The following is a 19,676-nucleotide window of genomic DNA, read 5'->3' as shown; positions in this document are numbered from 1 at the left end:
CGGGTGCAACGCGATGCCCGCGATTTTCCCATAGGGATCAATGTTAAAAGTCAGATTGGACGCGATTTTAGTGTTAAATGCCTCAATGCCCGCGATTTTTACATAGGAAACAATGTTAAATGGGCCTCAGAGCCCTAATAGTCCCCTGAAGTCTTAAATGGCCCCCACAATTTTTAACGCCACCCCACGATCAACGTGAACCCGAAGCGTGGCGAGCGCAGCGAGCCCGCGTCCTCCGACCTTTTTATACCCCCACTATCCACGTCGGCGTGGAGTTGAGAATAGAATAGTGTGGCGAGCGCAGCGAGCCACCGAGCCCGAAGCGTGGCGAGGGGACGCGGATACCTTCACAGTTATACTCGTCCCCTCGCGGGCTTCACAGGTGTCCGTGGCGACGCGGACACCTGTGAAGCCCGCGAAGGGACGCGTTTACCTGTGAAGGTATCCGCGTCCCCTCGCCACGCTTCGGGCTCGGTGGCTCGCTGCGCTCGCCACACTATTCTATTCTCAACTCCACGCCGACGTGGATAGTGGGGGTATGAAAAGGTCGGAGGACGCGTACCGCCGCCCCTCGCGGGCTCGCTGCGCTCGCCACGCTTCGGGTTGACGTTGATCGTGGGGTGCCGTTAAAAATTGTGGGGGCCATTTCAGACTTCAGGGGGACTATTAGGGCTCTGTGGCCCATTTAACATTGGACGCGATTTTTCCATAGGAAACAATCTCACTTTTAACATTGGTCCCTATGGGAAATCGCTGGCATCGCATCGCACCCGTTTTTTAGTGCATTTGATGGTCGCGATGGGCGCCGTTCTAGGTAAAGAGTACCGCCATATGTGCCCCTGGGCTCACTGTCCTTGGCCAGGACATCCATCAGGTAGCCTATGTAGCTGGTGGCCAACCTGAGGTTCTTGATCATGGAAATCTTGGGAATACACTCTCAGCTCAGCAAATGCGCTGTTAATGCTCTCTGTCCTTATCTCCATTTTGGAGGGCACACCATTTGCATGCTTGTTAACAGCGAAGGGAGTTACATGCTGAGTGGACTTACAAGCTCGTTGCGCAAGGGGTCCATACTAAGGGCTATGGGGTCCATACTAAGGGCTGTTTCACACACTGCGGCACCTGCCGGACGGCGAAATCCCGCACAGCCAGGAAGCCGTGCCGCACACAGTAGTTTACAATGGAGGGGATGGACACAGCCGTGGCCATCCTGTGTGAATGGACACATTGGTGTCCATTATTAACTGCTGTGTGCGGCACGGCTTCCTGGCTGTGCGGGATTTCGCTAACATGTGAAATATCCCTCAGGCTGGTTTCACACACTCCGGCTCCTGCCGGACGGTGAAATCCCGTACGGCCAGGGAGCCGTGCCGCACACATTAGTTGTGAATGGACACTGTTGTGTCCATTCATACGGGACGGCCACGGCCCGGCCGCACGGCTGCAGCCGGATCCTACCACTGGAAGGGACGGCTGCCGGGCTGTGGCCATCCCCTCCATGATAAAGTACTGTGTGCGGCACGGCTCCCTGGCCGTGCGGGATTTCACCGTCCGGCAGGAGCCGGAGTGTGTGAAACCGGCCTAACAGTGCACCAGAATGCCCGGAATCGACACTTCCGGGTAGTGTTGTGCTCCTTGCGCTACTGACAAACACTAGAGGTCCTCCAAGGCGGTGCCCATTTTGAAGGGGCCCATCGCGGACAGAGAATTGCGGAGCTGGCTCTGCACCACCAGTTTTGCCTGTTCTCTGACCTAGCGGAGGAAAAAGGAGAGGGGGCTCCCGGTGCACTCTCTTCCTGGCTCTTGAGCTCCACTGAAGCAACCCTCCCTACGACTAATGCATAGAGAGTGAAAGACTATAAATATGGCACAACTGATATATAAAATCGTTCTGACGAGATATACTATATAGGTATTTTCTTTTAACTGATATAACAAAATGAAAGTGAAGAAACCGCTCTGGCATCCATTCACAGACGGGTTATTATATGTACTGGTGCTGGTAGTAAATGGCAGCAGGCAGGGGCGAATTTAGGGGTCAGGCCGCCCATAGGCACAACATTTTTGGCCGCCCCCCCTTAATGTAATAATTATTAAGGTATAAGTCCTACATATATATGTGTATGTATATATATAGTTATTTATAGATTACATACAAATGTAACTGTAGTCCACCTAAAAAAAAAAAGTAAGAAGTCTGGGCTGCTAACTTCATGGAGGACCCGGCGGGGGGGGGGGGGGGGGGGGGGGTGTTCCGGGAGTCGGAGAATTAACTTTATCTGCAGTCTCAGTCAGTCTCTGACTGACTGAGTGCAGGGAGGTTTGTGCTGCTCAGCTCAGCTGCTTTCGCCGCCCATTGGATACACAGTAGCCAATGGGCGACGGCGGCAGTGAGCCAGAGCAATTCAGCACACCCTACGGCGAAGGCAGCCGCGCAGGGGGACCGTCGGACCAAGGAGATAGCTGGTAAAGTACTGTGTATGGCAGAGCGGGTGGGCAGCGGCGGGTGACGAGCGGCGCTGCCGCCGACATATGATGATTCATGCCGCCGCCGCTTGTCACTTGCCGCTGCCCACCTGCTCTGCCATGCTGCTATTTAAGAGAATGTGACCCTGCCATTCCGCCCTTGATTGGTGCCACCCTGAGGCCCGTGCCTCACGGGCCTAGGCACAAATCCGGCCCTGGCAGCAGGCTGCCAGCAGCCGTAGAGGAATAAACTCGGAAATTTCGAAACCCTCTCTTGTCTTGCACGGCAAGCAGCAGCAGCACCACCACCAACATCAAGGGGGCTGGGGCCGCCACTGAGCATGCGCGCACTTCCCGTTGTCACGTGACAGCGGCCGGCGATGTAACGCAGCTGCGCGTTGACGTAGGCACTGCGGAAAGGAGCGGTGGGAGGAGGAACGGCCATCTTGGGTTCCCGGCTGAGGAGGAGGCTCTAGGATCGGGAGCAGGCACACCGGCGGCTGTCAGCCATAGCATCTGATGGGTTCGTCAGTATGAATAGTACATTTCCGTGCATAATTATTGTTCGCGGTTGAAATGAGCTGGCTAACGTACATTGTACTGAGCTACCCGTGTACCCTTGCTCCGGGCACTGTGGGATACACCCGTCAGTCTCTTCCCGCCTGTCAGTGTCCCTGCGTGCAGTGCCGTGGCTGGGACCACCGCGGTGAGGGACGGTTAGATATACGTTCGGATGATGAGGTCATGGTTAGGATGGGCTGGGTCGGGTTACCCGCTCCGGGTGTGGCTGTAGAGCCGGGTGTAGGCCTGTGTTATGCTGCACCCCATTTTGTGCTGGGCGCTGTCATCCGTCGCCGCCGGTGCTGTGTGTCCGCCTGCTCAGCATCCACCACCTCGGGGCGATGTCTGTGTGCGTGATGCAGGCTTCGTCTCACCAGTGACCAAAAGCGCTGGCTGTTGCCTATTCTATGTGGTTGGCGCAGGTGCGCCGGGCATAGGATTGATTCAGCAAACATGAAATGTTTCTCTTTCATTAGAGTCACTATAAAGTAGTAATATACGCTACGCAGAAACCCATAGCAAATATGTCACCAGATTAGTTTCTAATACGTTTGTGATGCAGCCTAGATATTATTGGCTCAACTGTATACCCATTGCACATGTTACATTTTTGTTGTATTTATGAAGTTTCTTGTTTAGCGCACACATGCAGTATTCTGCGGCGCTTTACAGAGAATATTTGAACATTCAAATCGGTCCCTGCCCCAGTGAAGCTTACAATCTATATTTCCTACCACCCTCAGTGCTATATTCCCTACCTCCCTCAGATTTATCTCCCACAACACAAAAAAACACATTGTCGATTATGGTTCCTCAGTGATAATGGCTTAAATCGCCCTGTGTGTACAGGGCTTTAGTGACAGATCAGGGCTAATAGCCCATCAGCTCTTTTCTTGCCGAGATTGCCCCTCCCCAATCTCTCATTAGAAAAAAGGCCTCACTCACAGACTTGCAAGTGATTAAAACAGTGTAAATAAGTATGCACACACCCATACCTGCCCCTCCCACACCCACTGTGGCACCCCGCATCCACCACTCCCTCATCCGCGGTACTAATGCACCCTCACACCCGTGTCTTCTAAACCCGCATTACCCCAGCAACCTCAACACCGCACCTGCCCATCCGCTGTACCCACACACCCACAGCAGGGAATACTCCATATAATACAAACCATATTTCTTCATGATGAATAGTAGCTAATAAACTGTTAGTAACTTTCCATCTGTTGGACTATAATTCTTGTTAAGAACATATATTTAACAATGTTATGCCTGTTTAATTAGTGTATACTGTTTATGTATTTGTCACAAGGGTTCCACAGTGTAGACCAGACAATGTAGGACATATATAAGGTGTGTAGACTGATGCAGCAATGCATCAGTAGACCTGACACTAAAGGCATGTCTACTGCCTTTAGTGTGTACACAAAGGGGCGAATTTGAGCTGAAAGCTGCTCAAAACAGCCTTTTTGAGGGGCTTTTAGCTGAAAGCCACCCAGTGTGTATGCCCCAGCGGTGAGCACTGCTCAACATCGCCGGGAAAGCCGATCATCTGCTGGTTATACCAGCAGATGAGCGGCTTTGGGGACGGCTTTGCCCGCCTTTGTCCGTTGGAGCCGGGCAGGGGGCTTTCCCCGCAGCGGTGATTGTCATCATCGCTGTCCATACACGCTGGGCATAGTCGCCCAGTGTGTATGGACCTTTTAGATGAGCATCAAAATTGGCCGAAACCAAGACAAATGTGCCAGTGTATGGAGTAGAACAGGTATTTACTAATATCCAGGCTTCAGGGAAGGGTAGCCAGTGTATGGATTTTATGAGAGGGGAGATGGATGTAGTATGTTTGAAGAGCAAGAAAAAGTTGGACAGCAGCATTGAGGATAAATTAGTGGAGTGGAGATATGTTATAGTCAGGGAAGCCAGGTAGGAGGAGATCACAGTAGTCTCTATCTGGAGAGGGCCAGTGAGTAGATGAGGGTCTTAAGCCAGGTACACACTACATGGTGGGTTTATCTAGTGCATGGGTCTTCAACCTGTGGCCCTCCAGATGTTGTGGAACTACATGTCCCAGCATGCCCTGACAGTTTGGGCTTGATCGTATAGGAAAAAATGTGGCAATGCATGTTGGAACATGTAGTTTCACAACATCTGGAGGGCCATAGGTTGAAGACCCATGATCTAGTGCATGGGTCCTCAAACTGCTGCCCTCCAGATGTTGTGAAACTACAATTCCCAGCATGCCTTGCCACAGTTTTAACACTCCCTTATAGGAAAACTGTGGCAAGGCATGCTGGGATTTGTAGTTTCACCACATTTGGAGGGCCGCAGTTTGAGGACCCATGATCTAGTGCATACACGCATCCCTATGCAGGGGTGGCCGGGCCAGGGCCTATGCTGCAGCATGACACTCATTAACAAGGTCCTCCTTTGTCTTTACTGGACAGACGAGGAGGGGGGGTGGGGGGGGGGTTGTTTATAATGCATGGAAGTGTGCATCGTTAATGATGATTAATGTATACATGGAAATGGCAGCACTAACAAGAGGTACTAAATGCGTAGTGTAAAGGTTAATGGCAAGATGGTGTTCTTGATGACTTACCTTCTGCTGTTGGAGGTAAGCACATGTGTGCTGTTACCTCTTACATAATTGTAATAGTAGTAATTATAATCGTAATAGCTAAGCTACCAAAATGATTGGTGTCTGTAGCGTTGTGTTGTTAACTAGACCCAAATATGTGTCTTATGTATTTCATATAATTGAGACCACTGTTCTGTTCTTCGTTGTGGCTTTAGTATTTTGAGATGGGATAACATGTATCTATTGGGGATAGTTGACCAAATATAATAGTCTGCTGGATGTCATACCTTTTTCGCTGCTGAAATAACAATAAACAAGTACCCCTTGTTTAATGTCGTAATGTCTTGTGTAAACATATATGTATTTTATAGCTTCCCTTCTGGACTTGTAACTGCTATGCTATTACTGGTGCCTGTCCTTATGTTTCCCCCCTATAGATTGTAAGCTTGCAGCAGGGCCCTCTAACCCCCAAGTCTATCTGTTGTTACCCAGTTTGTCTTATCACTGTCTACTATTGTAAAGCGCAACGGAATCTGCTGCGCTATATAAGAAACTGTAAATAAATAAAATGGTTCTTGAAACTTAACCCATTTATGTTTAACCCTTTGAGTGCCAGCATCGGAGATGCTGATATTTTGCGCATCTCTCACATTTGTTATATAATGTTGTTAAAAAAATATATATTTCCTAAATATTACAGGTCAATATGATGAATACAAATGTTTGCTGGCCAATTTTCACACCAAATTTGACAAATTTAATTGGCACTCAAAGGGTTAAAAGCTGCTAATTGGCTGTAAATGCAAAGGTCTGTCTCAAGGGAGTGTGATGTGAACTGGGCCTGCCTTGGGCTAGAACAATGTCTGAAAACCCAGGTCAGACCCAGCTTTTGGTGGGAAAAAGATATTAGCTATGAGCTGTATGCATTCACAGTTGGTGGAAAAGAGGTATTTATTGATCCCGAGACTGTATAAAGCCACTGTTATTAATAGAAATCTCCACATTAATCAATGTTTTTGATTACTATTGTAAAGCGCAACAGAATCTGCTGCGCTGTATAAGAACCTATAAATAAATCATTGTGTTTTGGTAGGTTTGACAGATACCAAGAATGCCAGGTTGGACATTGCATATTGGCTGGGGTGTGGTATATGGTTCCGACAGTCATTAGCCCGACGTCGGGATACCGACTGGCCGGACTCAGACAGCATGGCGAGCGCAACAAAGCCCCTTGCGGGCTCGCCACCTATTCTATTCTCCCTCTATGGGGGTCGTGGACCTCTACGACAGAATAGCCGGTGGACGTCGGGATCCCGACTGTCGGGGCCCCGTCCGGCACCCATTAGCTGTTGAACTTAATTGCAGTATGGTCTCTGGTTTAGTGACCACCATCAGAATACCTTTTTTCTTTGGCCCCATTTCACATGCATTATTTATTCAAATTATTTTAACTTAGATTCTGTAGTTTCAGACGTTCTCTTGTGTAAATTGGTCTTGTGTGCACCTCTGAATCTGCTCTTTTAAATTGTAGCAATTGTTATTAAATGGTCTGGACCTTACCTCTGCATTGATTTGTGATTTTTATTTTATTTTTTTAAAGAAATGCAACTAATGTCTCATTAGCAATTATTTTCCGTTAATGATTTGTGTGTGAGGGTTTAGGCCTTTTGTAATGTGAGGAAATGAATGTTGCATTTAGTACAGCTCTGACTTTTGTATAATAACATGGAGGAGGCTGTGCTCATGATTTTTGACTAGAATAATTAGGTCAGTGAGCATAGTCAAAATGCACGGAACTGGTCAACAGCCCTATGATTTGCCTACTACTGTGGTGTGCACATCATCTTATTATACCTCCAGAATATTTGAGTGAAAGACCAAAGTAAGCGTTATTGTGATTTGGGCACAGGAAAACCAAATCTTAGAGATCTATTTCATTATGCCTTTTTTATTTAATTTGTGACCGGGAAGTATTTTAGTGCTACTTACTCCCCCCTCTGATAGTGAGATCGCCTTCTGTTTCTCTGTGTAGGAGAGGGAGAGTGGGTGGTACGCTGTCTGGGAGTAATCTGCAGAGCTATGAGTCAGCATGTTGGAGCAGATCTGGTTTCCTGTTGCTCTCAAATGAGCCTCATTTTTTTTTTCGTGGAATCGGCCATATGTAGTGCTATTGAAAGTATTGATCTAAAACTTTTCAGGCCTTAAATGTGTGGCAATGCAAATTATGATGCTTTATGTCCTATACCAGGCACCCCAGAGCATCAAAAAAAAAATTTAGTGCACCCCTAGACCAAACCTTTCTTATACCTCTATCACACTGCACCTTAATTCTGGATTATTGCCGGGTCAAGGTACAGTGTGGAAGCACCAAACCTTATAAACCGGGTTGCCCTGTGTATAATGGGCATCCCGGGTTTAGTGTGTAAATACTGCTGCCTGGGTCTGACCTGGCAATGCGATGTGAGTTATTGAGAAATTCAGAAGCAAATATGAAATTAAGTTGTGCTTATTGTCATTCTTGGGGTCAGTTACCTAGAGAGTGACAGCATTTGCTTCTGTTTGTCCACATATGTTATAATTGATGGCCACAATCACTGACTTTGCCTGCTACAATGACCTAAATAGGCGCACATTTTAGGAACCACTGACTGCCCTATTCATTTTAAGAATGGTACTGCTCTGTATGGGGACTTTTATTAGAGGATTATGACTTCTTTTAGAATAAAGAATAAAATGTTAAATAACACGTCAAGGCATTGGGAAGTACATTATAATGTTAGGACATATTTTGAATTGGGATTGGGTCCTGCTCTGAATTGGTGTATGGTATGACAGTGATGGCTAACCTTCACACTCCAGCTGCTTTTGAACTGCATATCCCGGCATTCCCTGCTACACTTTTACTATTTGGCCATGCTAAAACTGATGCAGGGCATGCTGGGATGTGTAGTTCAACAACAGCTGGAGTGTCAAGGTTAGCAATCGCTGCCTTATACCATGAAGATAAACACCCCATTGGAAAAACGTTTCTGCAGCAATACTGCATATTTAATTTCAATCTAGGTGTTCTCTATAAATATATATATATTTTTTTGTAGGATCTTTTCTTTTTGGTCACCTACTTTATTGGTGATTAGATGTTAATGCTTTGGAAGTTATCCAGTGCTACAACATGGTAATGTTAGGTGTTTATTTATGTACCCTGCTTAATGCAATATTTTGTCCCTTATTGCCCATTAGGGGGTCCTATGGCACAATTCCATGTGTTTTGTTTTTTCTTGTGCGTCTGTCTGTGCATATATATGGCATGTTATGGCACGTTTCATGTTAGAATGGTGCAGCAAATCTTTAGTGATTTATTATACTGGTTTTGTGCTTCTACTATTCAATCGATTTATTATAGTCATAGGGTCTGCACTTTGAAGGTCGACAGGGCTTAGGTTGACACATGACATGTCGACACAAGCATTAGGTCAAGAGTGGTAAGGTTGACATGAGGTGTGTGGTTTTTTTTTTTTTTTTTTTGTCCCCAACGTCAGCATAAGTCAAAATGGACACCTAGTGGATGGAAGTGTATGAAATACCGCTGGTTATGGGGGGGTACATTGTGTCCACCTTTTGACTATATATAGATAGCGTGGCTGTAACTAAGTACAGACAGACAGCGGCACTCAATGGGTTTTTCAACAAGCGTGTATATACAGACAGAGTGCCGCTGTCTGTTTGTACTTAGTTACAGCCATCCATTGCATCCGGAGGGCACCTGGGAATTTGTGCCACAAAGTTGGAGTGCCGGGCCGCTACATACCTCTATATATAGATATAAATACATTATTGTTTTTTTCTATTAATGAATGCTTGTGTTGACCTTTAGAGGTCAACATAGCGACAGTCTCCCACACAGATGAAATGTAACTCTGCTTTTGTCTTGTTCATTAAAGTTTTCTCCAAATTTTGCTTTTGCTACTGACATTGAATTGCAGTGTGGCCTGAAATCTCTCTGTATATTTATGTACAAATTGACAGCAGTGCTTGTAATCCAATGATTCTGTTCTTCACTGCACACACTGTATTTAACCCCTTATGGCTGGGAATCTAGGACTATTCTGACTTTCCTTAAAAATCACTTTAGTCTAAATTTAATGTTTAAGGCTTTACTGCACCTACAGACAAATATACAGTAGATGTTAATCTGTAATATATGTATTTGTAATATTTTGCATTGTCTATTATCAGAAGTCACTATTTTGTTACCTCAGCGGTTTTCATACTAAAGTATTTCCTATAGATTCAGCCATTTCCCTTGAATTCGTCTCTGAAAATCCTGCCTCTTCCTTCCTCATGATGCATCTATGGCTAGTGGGTGGGGGTGCTGACTGTTCATTTTTGTCCTTTTTCTTGATGACACTGGCTATTACAGATTCTAGTAAGCCCCTTTTGGATATGAATTTTGGTTTACCTTCTCCATATGCTCCTTGTGCAAAATTGTTGCTCTAGGGAAACGACAGACCTTTGATTACGGTTTAGAGAGGAGCAGATAAATCAGGTAGCTATTTCCTTGTACAGTATGTCTTCCTTGTACACTATGCTGAAAAGCTGACGTTGCACATATGGTTAGGACATTCCCGTAACGAGAAGGGGAATGGTTTGACCTCTCTCCTGCTGGGATGTTTGAAGGAATGTGTTTAGTTAAATCTTCTCCTCAGCTGGAAGTTTGGAGGGACAATGTTGTGTATTTAAGTGGTCTTTCTCTACTGTTCTTGTGCAGGTTTTCTCAATCGTCATTCACTCTATTGAATACAGTGTGTTTTTTCTAGCACCCTGCCGCTAGGGGTATCTTTACATCTTTTAAGGGCAATTTTTATAAGTGATATTTAGCTAATGTAGCTATAGGGGTAAGTCAAGTCTAAAATGATGTGCTTCTCACTAACGGTTCAGGATGCTACAGTAAACACTATGGTCTGTTTTCAAAGGTTTAAGAATGCTTATATTCAAATGGTCATTTATATCAAGCTTTTGAATAGCTACGTTGTGTGACCTTTAGTGTCAACATTTGAATACAACCCTATTGTGTATTTACATTTATTAGTCTCAGTAGCCAAACATATATTCTGCAAAGTACACACGGTACTCTTTACCTAGAAGGGCGCCAGCGATTGGAATCGCGGGCGTCGGGGGTAAAAATCGCGGGCATCGCGGGCAAATCGCGGGTACATAAAAATCTGCTGCCCACGATGACCGCGATTTTCCCATAGGGAACAATTGTAAAAAGGCTGATTGACCGCGATTTTCATGTAAAATGCCTCAATGCCCGCGATTTGGCCATAGGAATCAATGTTAAATGGGCTACAGAGCCCAAATAGGCACAATTAACCCTTAAATGTCCCCCCAAATTTTTAACGCCACCCCACGATCCACGCCAACCCGAAGCGTGGCGAGCGGCGGCGGTACGCGTCCTCCGACCTTTTCATGCCCTACTATCCACGTCGGCGTGGAGTTGAGAATAGAATAGTGTGGCGAGCGCAGCGGGCCACCGAGCCCGAAGCGTGGCGAGCGCAGCGGATACCTTCACAGGTAAACGCGTCCCTTCGCGGGCTTCACAGGTGTCCGCGTGGCCACGGACACCTGTGAAGCCCGCGAGGGGACGCGTTTACCTGTGAAGGTATCCGCGTCCCCTCGCGGGGCTCGCTGCGCTCGCCACGCTTCGGGCTCGATGCGCTCGCCACACTATTCTATTCTCAACTCCACGCCGACGTGGATAGTAGGGCATGAAAAGGTCGGAGGACGCGTACCGCCGCCCCTCGCGGGCTCGCTGCGCTCGCCACGCTTCGGGTTGGCGTGGATCGTGGGGTGGCGTTAAAAATTTGGGGGGACATTTAAGGGTTAATTGTGCCTATTTGGGCTCTGTAGCCCATTTAACATTGATTCCTATGGCCACATCGGGTCCATTGAGGCATTTAACAGTAAAATCGCGTCGGTCGGGCCATTTAACATTGATTCCTATGTGAAATCGGGTGCATCGCGTCGCGGGCATCGCGGGTACATTTATGGCCGGCCGCGACGCGACCGACGCGATTTCCATGTTTAACATGGGTTTCAATGGGAAATCGCGGGCATCGCGTCGGTCGCGGCCAGACATAAATGTACCCGCGATCACCACGACGGGCGCCCTTCTAGGTAAAGAGTACCGTACACACATCATGCTATCCTGGGGCAGTTTTTCTAATGTTAAGTTCTTTTCTTTTCACAGGTCAGTCATAATCACCATGGGAAGAGGAGACTAAATCCATTCCATCATGATTGGGGGACTGTTCATTTATAATCACAAGGGAGAGGTCCTCATCTCCCGGGTGTACAGAGATGACATCGGGTGAGTAGCATAGTGGGGTTTTTTTTTTCTTCTTCACCCCATCTGCCTGTGACCTAGACCTTTTGTCCTCTTTCCTCTCATCACCAGTTTGGGTGATTAGAAGTGAGGTTTTGAATACCTGAACTAAAGTTTAGAGAAATTGCAGCAGCCAGGTTACTCAAGTGCCACAAATATGACGGTAACTCCATTTCTCTTTCAATGGTCCTGGTGACACAGCTCAACACTGGGATGTAGGAGGGTCCGAAGGAGCCAGGCACCTATCCTAAAGTTTTAGAGGGTAGGCTCCTCCCCTACTGCATCCCTGGACTCTTCAGTTCGTGTTAGGTGCCCACTGGAGTGGGTGCTATTCTAAAGGGCTGCAGGAGCAGCCGAAGAATTAGAGTAGTTAGGGGATTTTTATTATTTTATTAACTTTTACCCTAGCTAGGTAGGCACAGTGTGAGGATTCTCATAGTGAATCCTCACACTGCTTGCGCAGCAGGAGCTGACAGAAGCGCGTCCTGTCAGCTCACTGTGCACAGGGGAGACGCTGTCTGGTCTCCCTGTGCAGCGCTTATAGCCTTTTCTAAAAGGCTGCCTGGGCTCCGGAGTACCCTGAAACCGGCTCCACGCTTAGGTGGGGATCATGGGGGACAGGCGCTCCGTGATGGCGGCGGCCATTTTATGCGGAGCTTACACGCTGAGCTCCTAGATGAGAGGACAGCAGCGTTGTGACAGGCATGTTCCAAGTGATCCCCATTTGAGGGGGAGACACTGGAACTAGGAAATCCTACCTAAGGAGCGGCTTGCTGGGGGTGGTTGGCGCCAAAAGGTCACGGACCCCGCAGCAGCAGGGACCTGTGGTCTCTTCCTTCACTCTGACTTTGGCGCCTTTCAGAACGCTTGCAGCGGAGCTGAGCTGGCTTACTGATCCTGGCAGAGTGACTTGGATTTCCTGGGCATCGCTTCCCCGCAGTTGAAACCAACAGACAGATAAGTGATTGGGTGCATTGCCTCTGTATAAACGCTTGTACATTGTTTGCACTGTGTATACTGATAGATATACTTTTATCACTTGCGTCATGTCTGAGCATCAGGCTGTGGTTTTGGGGGAGGGAGCCCTTAATGCACTGAGCGCGTGCAATGTTTGCACACAAAAATTTGTCCCTGAGCAGATGGCCAAGGGGGGCTTATGTATTACTTGCGCTGATGTGAGACCCATGGGCAGTGATCCCCATAGGGCAGAGCATATGGAACCTGCGTGGGCCAGGGCCCTAGGCAGGTCAGTAAACGCTTTGGTGCAGCTTTTGGACAGGCAGAGTGATGGGCTGGTAGAATCACAGAGACCTATGCCATCATCTCAGCAGTCGTCTGGCTCCTTGCCTCTTACCCAGGCAGATCCTGCACTTATCCAGGTGATGCAGGATACTGCAAAAGGGATTAACAGGTTCAGTGAAATGCTGGACAAAATGGATGATGTGGCAGGGACCCCTAGAAGGTCTTATGCCTTAACTACTGTGGTAGATGAAGAGGAAGGAGAGTATACTGACATCCCCTGGGATCAGGGTGATGATTTGGAAGAGAACTCTGCTGCTGGTATAGAGGATCTCATTATAGCTGTGAAGCAGGCTTTAAAGCTGACTGTGGAGGATAAGACTCCTGTTAAAGGTGTTTTTAAGCGACAGCGGAAGGAGGCTGTTACTTTTCCTTCAGATGAGGGGTTACAGGAATTGTTAGAAGGGGCTTGGAAAACTCCTGATAAGAGGCTTCAGATGCCTAAGCGATTCCTTAGTCTGTACCCCATGCCAGAGTCTCATGCGGAGCTCTGGGAAAAGGTCCCAGTTGTGGACGCTTCAGTGGCACGTTTGTCCAAGGCTACTGTATTACCAGTACAGGGAGGTGCAGCTTTTAAAGATTCTGTGGATAAAAAGCTGGAGGGAAACCTCAAGGCTATCTTTGAAGGGGTGGGGTTTACCTTACGACCCCTTATTGCTTCAGCCTGGGTTTCTAAGGCCATGATAGAGTGGGCTGGTGAATTATGCACCATGCTGCAGGCTGACCCGGGTGCATTACTGCTGGCAGAAAAGATTAAGGCAGCAGCAGAATATGCAGTTGAAGCAGAGGAGGAAGCTATTAAAATGGCAACCAGAGTGTCCACAGTCTCCATTAATGCCAGGAGAGTGCTTTGGCTAAAAGCCTGGGAAGCAGACAATGAGTCCAAGAAGGCTCTGGAAACATTAGCCTTCAAAGGAAAGGTACTCTTTGGTACCGAATTAGAGGAGATTATAAAACAGGCCACAGGCGGCAAAGGTACATTCCTGCCGGCCTCCTCAGCAAAGCAGACGTCCAGATTTTCTGCTTTTAAGCCGTCCTTTCGGCCCTCCCCTAGAGGTGGTGCGTCCTTTCGAGGACAGTCTTTCAGGGGAAGGTTTCAGCCCTCTAGAGGCAAGACACAAAAGTCAAAATTTGGCTCTTTTCACAAGAAGCCTGCCAATAAAGGAGAGGATAAACCCTCTGCATGACTGTCAGGGGCTTTGCCCGACAGTGACAAAAGTGGGCGGGCGTCTCACGCTCTTCAGGGACGCTTGGGCTTCTCTAGACCAGGATGCCTGGGTGCTAGACATCATAACACAGGGTTACAAAATCCCTTTCAGAGGGCCACCTCCGAAGAGGTTCATTCCCACATCCTTACCAAAGGAGGCACGGCTGCGTACAGCTCTTGTGAGAGCAGCGCACTCCCTTTTGGAAAAAGGGGTGGTGACACTAGTCCCCAAGACAGAGTGGAAGAAAGGCTTTTACTCCACGCTGTTCCTGGTGCCCAAACCAGACGGGTCTTTCAGACCAATACTAAATTTGAAGTCTCTAAATGTTCATTTATGGGTAGACCATTTCAAAATGGAGTCTCTACGGTCAGTACTCCTGAGTCTGGACCAGGGAGAATTTTTGGCGTCCATGGATGTCCAGGACGCATATTTGCACGTTCCTATACACCCGGAACATCAGACCTTGTTGAGGTTTGCCATAGGAGACCTGCATTTACAATTCCGGGCGTTACCCTTTGGGCTAGCAACCGCGCCAAGGGTATTCACAAAGATAATGTCAGTAATGGCGGCGGTGCTGAGGCTCAGGGGAATCACAGTAATACCCTATTTGGACGATCTCCTGTTCAAAGCAGAGTCAGCAGCCATGCTGCAGAGTCACTTGGCAGAGGCCATCAGTTTTTTGCAGGCTCACGGCTGGATTTTAAATTTGCAAAAATCTCAGTTGGTACCGTCACAAAGGCTCCAATTCTTGGGAGTCATACTGGACACCCATCTTCATCGGGTATTCCTCCCGGAGGTAAAGGCCAGGGATCTGGTCACCCTAGTCCAGGAGATTCTCAGGGCTCAGAGCATTTCAGTATGGAGGTGCCTCAAGCTCCTGGGGAAGATGGTGGCGTCATTCGAGACGCTTCAATTTGCCAGGTTCCACTCTCGGAGGTTCCAATGGAACATTTTGTCAGCTTGGTCAGGAAACACTTTGACCATGAAATCCGAGATGATAGTGCTGTCTTCGGACACCCGAGAATCTTTGAAATGGTGGACAGAAGTAGATTCCCTTCAGTGGGGTCGGTCATTACAGACCTGGGACTGGTTGATAGTAACTACCGACGCCAGTCTCAGGGGCTGGGGGGCAATAGTCCTGGATCTCAGGCTTCAGGGCCTGTGGACGGCAGAGGAATCAGCGTTACCAATCAACATATTGGAGCTGAGAGCTGTCTGGAAAGTCATTTCCTTGGCGGGAGACAGGTTACAGAACCTCCCTTTGAGGATTCAGACCGACAATGCCACGGCTGTGGCGTATCTGAATCACCAGGGAGGTACACGCAGCAGATTGGCCATGTGGGAGGTATCCAGAATCTTCCTATGGGCGGAACAGAATGTTCCAGCTGTATCGGCTATATTCATCCCAGGAATAGAGAATATAGAAGCCGACTTCCTGAGCAGGGAGGAGCTCAAGGAAGGGGAATGGAGCTTACACCCTCAGGTGTTTCACCAAATCACTTCGATGTGGGGAACTCCGGATGTGGACCTGATGGCATCCAGGATCAACCGTCAAGTGCCCAGGTTCTATGCCAGAACAAGGGATCCACTAGCGGAGGCAGTGGATGCCATGACTATTCACTGGCAGGGAGATCTCCTTTATGCATTCCCACCAGTACCAATGTTACCGAGACTTCTGAAGAAAATACAGGGGCAGAAGGTTCCAGTGATCTTAGTGGCCCCAGATTGGCCAAGGAGATCCTGGTACTCGAGGCTTCAGAGGTTGTCTGTGGACTCATGGCGTCTACCTCTGAGACCAGACCTTCTAAGACAAGGCCCTTTCAATCACCTGGATTCAGATCGATTGATTTTGACGGCCTGGCTATTGAAACCACCATTTTGAAAAGAAAAGGGTTTTCTGAGGCAGTAGTACAGACTATGATAAAAGCCAGAAAAGCTGTATCTTCGGCAAATTATTATAGAGTCTGGAAGACTTACATTCGATGGTGTGAGAGAAGAAAGGCTCATACATCTCATTTTAAGCTATCAAGAATGATGGAATTCTTACAAGATGGTTTTTCATCGGGCCTAAGCCTTCAGTCACTGAAGGTGCAGATTTCGGCCTTGTCCATCTATTTCCAGAAAAAGATAGCTAGTTTGCCGGAAATTCAAACCTTTTTACAAGGAGTATCCAGGTTGAAACCTCCATACAAGCAACCAGTAGCACCTTGGGATCTATCACTGGTTTTGGAATGCCTTCAAAAGGCACCTTTTGAACCTTTAAGGTCGGCTGACTTTAAGTTTCTTACGTGGAAGCTAGTGTTTTTGTTAGCAGTAGCATCTGCTAAAAGAGTTTCAGAATTGGGAGCTTTGTCATGTAAATCTCCTTTCTTAATTTTTCATGATGACAGGGCTGTTTTAAGAACAGTGCCTCAGTTTTTACCGAAGGTGGTATCTACCTTCCATTTAAATCAGGAGATAGTTCTACCTGTGTTTCAACCCCCAGAGGGTTCTAAGAAAAGGGACAAGTTGAGAACTTTGGATGTTGTGCGTGCCTTACGCATATATGTGGACAGAGTGAAGAGTGTCAGGAAGACTGACACATTGTTGGTATTGTATGACGTACACAAGATTGGTTGGCCTGCATCTAAGCAGACTATTGCTAGGTGGTTGCGGTCTGTGATAGCCTTTGCATACACCAAAGTGGGTAGACCAGTACCGGCCAAAATAAATGCGCATACCACCAGGTCAGTTGCCACCTCTTGGGCGGTTCGACATGGGGCCACAGCTGAGCAGGTTTGCAGAGCTGCCACTTGGTCATCTGTTCACACATTTGCCAAATTCTATAGATTCCATGAGTTCGCGTCGGAGGACGCATCATTCGGGCGAGCAGTGCTGAGAGCTGCAGACCTGAGCGTACCCTCCCAAAGGACCGGCTCTGGAACGTCCCAGTGTTGAGCTGTGTCACCAGGACCATTGAAAGAGAAAAAGGGATTTTTGTAAGAACTTACCGTTCGAATCCCTTTCTCTGATATGGTCCTGGTGACACAGCGATCCCTCCCTTACGCTCAGTAAGTATGCCAGAAGTTTCATGATGTTCATGTTAAAATGGTTAAAAGTTAACAGTTTTCTGTTATAAAATGTGCATATAATATGTGCAGGCGTTTGTACTGAGTTAATGTATTCCAGTGGCTTTGAAAGATGAACTGAAGAGTCCAGGGATGCAGTAGGGGAGGAGCCTACCCTCTAAAACTTTAGGATAGGTGCCTGGCTCCTTCGGACCCTCCTACATCCCAGTGTTGAGCTGTGTCACCAGGACCATATCAGAGAAAGGGATTCGAACGGTAAGTTCTTACAAAAATCCCTTTTTTGGAGGTTTTTTTTTTTCTTTTTAGGATTTATTGGTGACACTTTTTTTCATGGCTCCTGACCGTTGCATTTTTTTTTTTTTTTTTTTTTTTTTTTTTTGTCATGCCTGCTCAAATGCATGTGTGGGATTGCTGGCATGTCTTATGTTGTCTTTTATCTTTGTGAAACAAATAAAGAATGTGGCTCCTGATTTTGCATGATAAGGTTGTGAGATCCACTGTAGCCTGGGAATCCATGTCCGATGCTGAGTATGTAGTCTCATTCCTTTAAACTGAAGAAAATCTATTTTTTTTCTTCTTGCAGCACTATAATGGTCAATCCCCATTTCTAGAGGTTAACATTTTATTTATGCACACACCTCAACATAAGCACATTAAATAAGGGATTTAATCTAAAATTATTTTATTTATGTTGGTTACATTTGTTTATCACATGTTTGTGGTGTGTATTATTTATTTATATTATGGGGTGGACTTTATAGGTAGACAATATCTAACATTTTAAACATGTTGGTGGGAAATACATAGTCTTCAATATACATGTTTTAGAACAGTCTGACATGAAATTTATTGCACTTAATTTGCCAGTCCCATATTACACACTGGGCTTTAACCTCCTGCACATCCACAGGAGAAATGTTTTAGGGAACAGAAAACCTCTTAAGGTGCGTACACACGGGGGGGGGGGGGGGGGGGGGAGATATATTGCTAGCAATATATTTCTTGCAATATATTACTGAGCAATATATTACTGCAATATATTACTGAGTCTTATTTTCATCAGCGACCGCAGATGGTCGCTGATGAAAAGGAACCTCTGCTGGGGGAGCCACAGAGGTAATTAGCTGGTCGCAGGAGCAAGCTCCTGCGACCAGCAATTAGAATGGGGCAGAAAACGGGAGCGCGCACCCCGCAATTTATCGCTGGTGCGCACTCTAATCACTGGCAATATGGTCGCCTGCGACCATATTCCCAGCGATTAAAGCCCCTATCGCCCCCGTGTGTACACAGCATTAGATTTTTCACTTGCTCCACCTTCAAAAAGTCTTGTTTATCGTGGCTAGAATAAATTACCTTTACGCGAGCCATGGGGTAAGAGGGAGAATATTTGAAATTACACATCTCGAACTTTATTTACCGTTTCTTATACAGCGCAGCATATTCTGTTGCGTTTTTGTAACTAACCCAATAAGTCACTAGGAAATAGCAGGATCAAATGACAGGGGTGTACAATCGCTTCTCCAATCTTTTAGCCTCAAGATTTGTTGGTTATTTTACTGTGAATCCAGTAACCTGTAAAACTCTATATCAGGGATGTTCAGTGTCGATCTTCTGCTCAACAGCAGACATTTTGGCTGATTCTTATTGGTTAACTGCAATGAACTGTAGCCACTATGGATCAGGCTGTCTCCTGTCTCCAATCTCAAGGGGCAGCATTCAGAAAGTCTGATTAATGGGGTGCAGGGCTAGTTAATTGGAGCAGTGTAACCAAACCCTGAATCGATGAAGACTGGTGGGCATGTTGGAAACTGTAGCCAACCACTGTCTTTCATTCCCATGTATACTGCACTGAGGCGGCTGCTGGACTGTCATGACTGAGGACAGGGAGGAACTGGGAGCTCCTCTTGCTGGTAGAAATGCTATAGGGGCTAATGGCTGATTTCAGCAACACGGAGTATCTCTTTGCTTGGAAATGCTGGAAAACTGACAAACTGTCACTCATCCATAACCATGTTTTTTTTTCCAACCAGCCAGATCTGAAGATAAATCTTACTAGTGTATGGGCACCTTAAGTAAATGTACCCCTTAGAGCAGGCATTCCCAACCACGGT

At 47.0% G+C, this 19,676-nt stretch overlaps 1 protein-coding gene across 2 annotated transcripts in view; it reads left to right on the top strand.

The window, feature by feature from the left end:
* Positions 1–2,378: 2,378 nt before the first annotated feature.
* Positions 2,379–19,676, top strand: part of AP2M1 (adaptor related protein complex 2 subunit mu 1) — a 37,574-nt gene continuing 20,276 nt past the window's right edge. The window contains exons 1-2 of one of the 2 annotated variants that reach the window (XM_083177424.1): positions 2,379–2,466; positions 11,856–11,975. In XM_083177424.1, the coding sequence (XP_083033550.1) occupies positions 11,902–11,975 (74 nt within the window). In that variant the 5' untranslated portion in view covers positions 2,379–2,466; positions 11,856–11,901. Of the gene's footprint in view, positions 2,467–2,832; positions 2,990–11,855; positions 11,976–19,676 lie in introns of those variants that run through there. The other variant, XM_083177423.1, reaches the window with a different exon arrangement.

Source organism: Crinia signifera, chromosome 3, assembly GCF_055691185.1.
Source record: "Crinia signifera chromosome 3, ASM5569118v1, whole genome shotgun sequence".
NCBI lineage: Eukaryota > Metazoa > Chordata > Amphibia > Anura > Myobatrachidae > Crinia > Crinia signifera.
Note: the sequence above shows the minus strand (reverse complement) of the source record. Positions and strands in the feature narration are given on the sequence as shown.